Genomic DNA, 2,073 nt, shown 5'->3' with positions numbered 1-2,073 from the left:
CACTCTGGAGTTTAACCTAACTGGTTCCACTGATAGCTCTTGGATGCATAGGTTTGAGCAAGATGCTCACTATAACCAAGCAGTGGTTTTTCACGTGAAAAAAAATTACATTAATAATATCTCATAGTGTTGTTCTGGGAAATTATTAAAATAATAAAGTATACATTTGCATCTCAAAAGTCTTAGCTCCTTTTCCTAAAAATATAGGTGTGAAATTTCTACATTATTTCAAATGTCTGCAAAGAAATAATCAACCAGACAAAAAAATTAATGTACATAAAAGGGATGCTTGCCTTTTTAAAAGATTCTGCATCCTAGGTGCAGATCTTCAGAATTTTACATAATGAACAGGATTCGCAATCTTTGTCACTCTCAACTGGGAGCCTTGGTGAGTTGATCAAATACCAGTCAGAGCCAGTACTGGAAGCCTCCTTTAAGCTAGTTAATGTAGCCTCCTGCTATCAAGATCAAGTGCGAACAACTCAAGAGAATGCAATCCATTTCACATCCTCATTCCCTAGAACAGAGATCTCAATAGATTTCCCAGGACACCTTCCATCTCCTGATTACCTTTCCCTTGTGGGGAGAGTAATGCTTTCATTAGCAATCCTTCCTGCATTCCTGCTCCAGCTAGGCAAGGTAATGGAAAACCTCATGTAACACATTTAAAAAATAACATCAATCCTTTGTACTGTTCTGTCACACATAGTCCACCCCCACGGATACTCCAGTTTATTGCTAGATTACGTAGAACTTCTGTTAGATAACGTATTTTAAGATAACACCATTTGCATAACATGCAAGCTTGGACCACCTGGGATTATAGAAAAAAGTCCCTCCTACTTTGTCCTTTGTCTAAACTCTGGCTCTTTTCTCTGAGAACATTCGGACAATGCCACGATGGATCTCCTTGGTCTTAATGCTGTAGACAATGGGGTTGACAACAGGTGGGAAGAAGAGATAAGCATTGGCTATCATAGCATGCAGCCAAGGGGACACGTGGTGTCCAAAGCGGTGCACCATAGATAAGCCAATCATAGGCACATAGTAAGCGAGCACAGCACAGATATGTGAGCCACATGTGTTGAGTGCCTTCCTCCGCCCCTCCCCAGTGGTGATACTCAGTACAGTGTGGAGTATGAGCCCATAGGAGATGACAATAAGCAGTGAATCCAGCCCAAAAGTGGAGGTAACAATGAAAAGCCCATAGATATTGTTGATAGAAATGTCCCCGCAAGGTAGATGGATAAGGTTGGGGTGGAGGCAATAGGAATGGGAGAGGACGTTGTGGCCACAGAAGGGCAGGTGCCTTAACAGCATGGGCAATGGGGCCATGAGCATAATGCTTTTCAGCCCCATGACAGCTCCTGTGCCAAAGATACGGGGTAGGGTTAGAATGGCTGTATAGCGCAGTGGGCTATAGATGGCCACAAATCGGTCCACAGACATGGCCAGCAACACAGCTGACTCCATAATGGAGAACGAATGGATGAAAAACATCTGAAAAAGGCATACATCAAAACTAATCTCAGTGATGCCAAAAAGGAAGATGCCTAGCACCGTAGGCAGAGTAGATGCAGAGACGCCAACCTCAGCCAGTGCCAACATGGCAAGAAGGAGGTACATGGGCTGGTGTAGGGCAGTGTCTGTTCTGATGACATGAAGGATGGTGCCATTCCCAAGGAAGATGATAATGTACATCAGGCAGAAGGGGATGGATATCCAGAGGTGCTCTGCCTCCAGCCCTGGGATGCCAATCAGAATGAACGTTGTAGGTAAGAACTCCAAAGAGCTATTAGAGTTCTTCATGTTGAGATCTCATCCTGTGGGATCAGTGCTACCTTAAAAATTAGAAAAAAGCTAGTGAGGTCACATTATAATGGAGAAAGACCCCTGGACACTGAGGGAAGGGAAGAAGAAAACAAAGCTCACAGATTTAGGTTGCCAATGATCTCCTTCCTGAAAATTGACAGATGGCCACCGTCAGAAAATTCCCAGTATTAAAGGGGTTACAGTCTCCATCAGAGAAAAACTCGAGGCTGATAGAAAATTATCCCTCTAAATTGTACTTCC

General features: G+C 43.4%; 1 protein-coding gene across 1 annotated transcript; it reads right to left on the bottom strand.

The window, feature by feature from the left end:
• Positions 1-855: 855 nt before the first annotated feature.
• On the bottom strand, positions 856-1,809 carry LOC122201081 (olfactory receptor 51J1). The gene is given in 3 exon segments (XM_042906982.1): positions 856-1,245; positions 1,247-1,503; positions 1,506-1,809. Coding segments are annotated over 3 exon segments (951 nt in total).
• Between the last annotated feature and the right edge of the window lie 264 nt (positions 1,810-2,073).

This window comes from Panthera leo, chromosome D1 (assembly GCF_018350215.1).
Source record: "Panthera leo isolate Ple1 chromosome D1, P.leo_Ple1_pat1.1, whole genome shotgun sequence".
Classification (NCBI taxonomy): domain Eukaryota; kingdom Metazoa; phylum Chordata; class Mammalia; order Carnivora; family Felidae; genus Panthera; species Panthera leo.
Note: the sequence above shows the minus strand (reverse complement) of the source record. Positions and strands in the feature narration are given on the sequence as shown.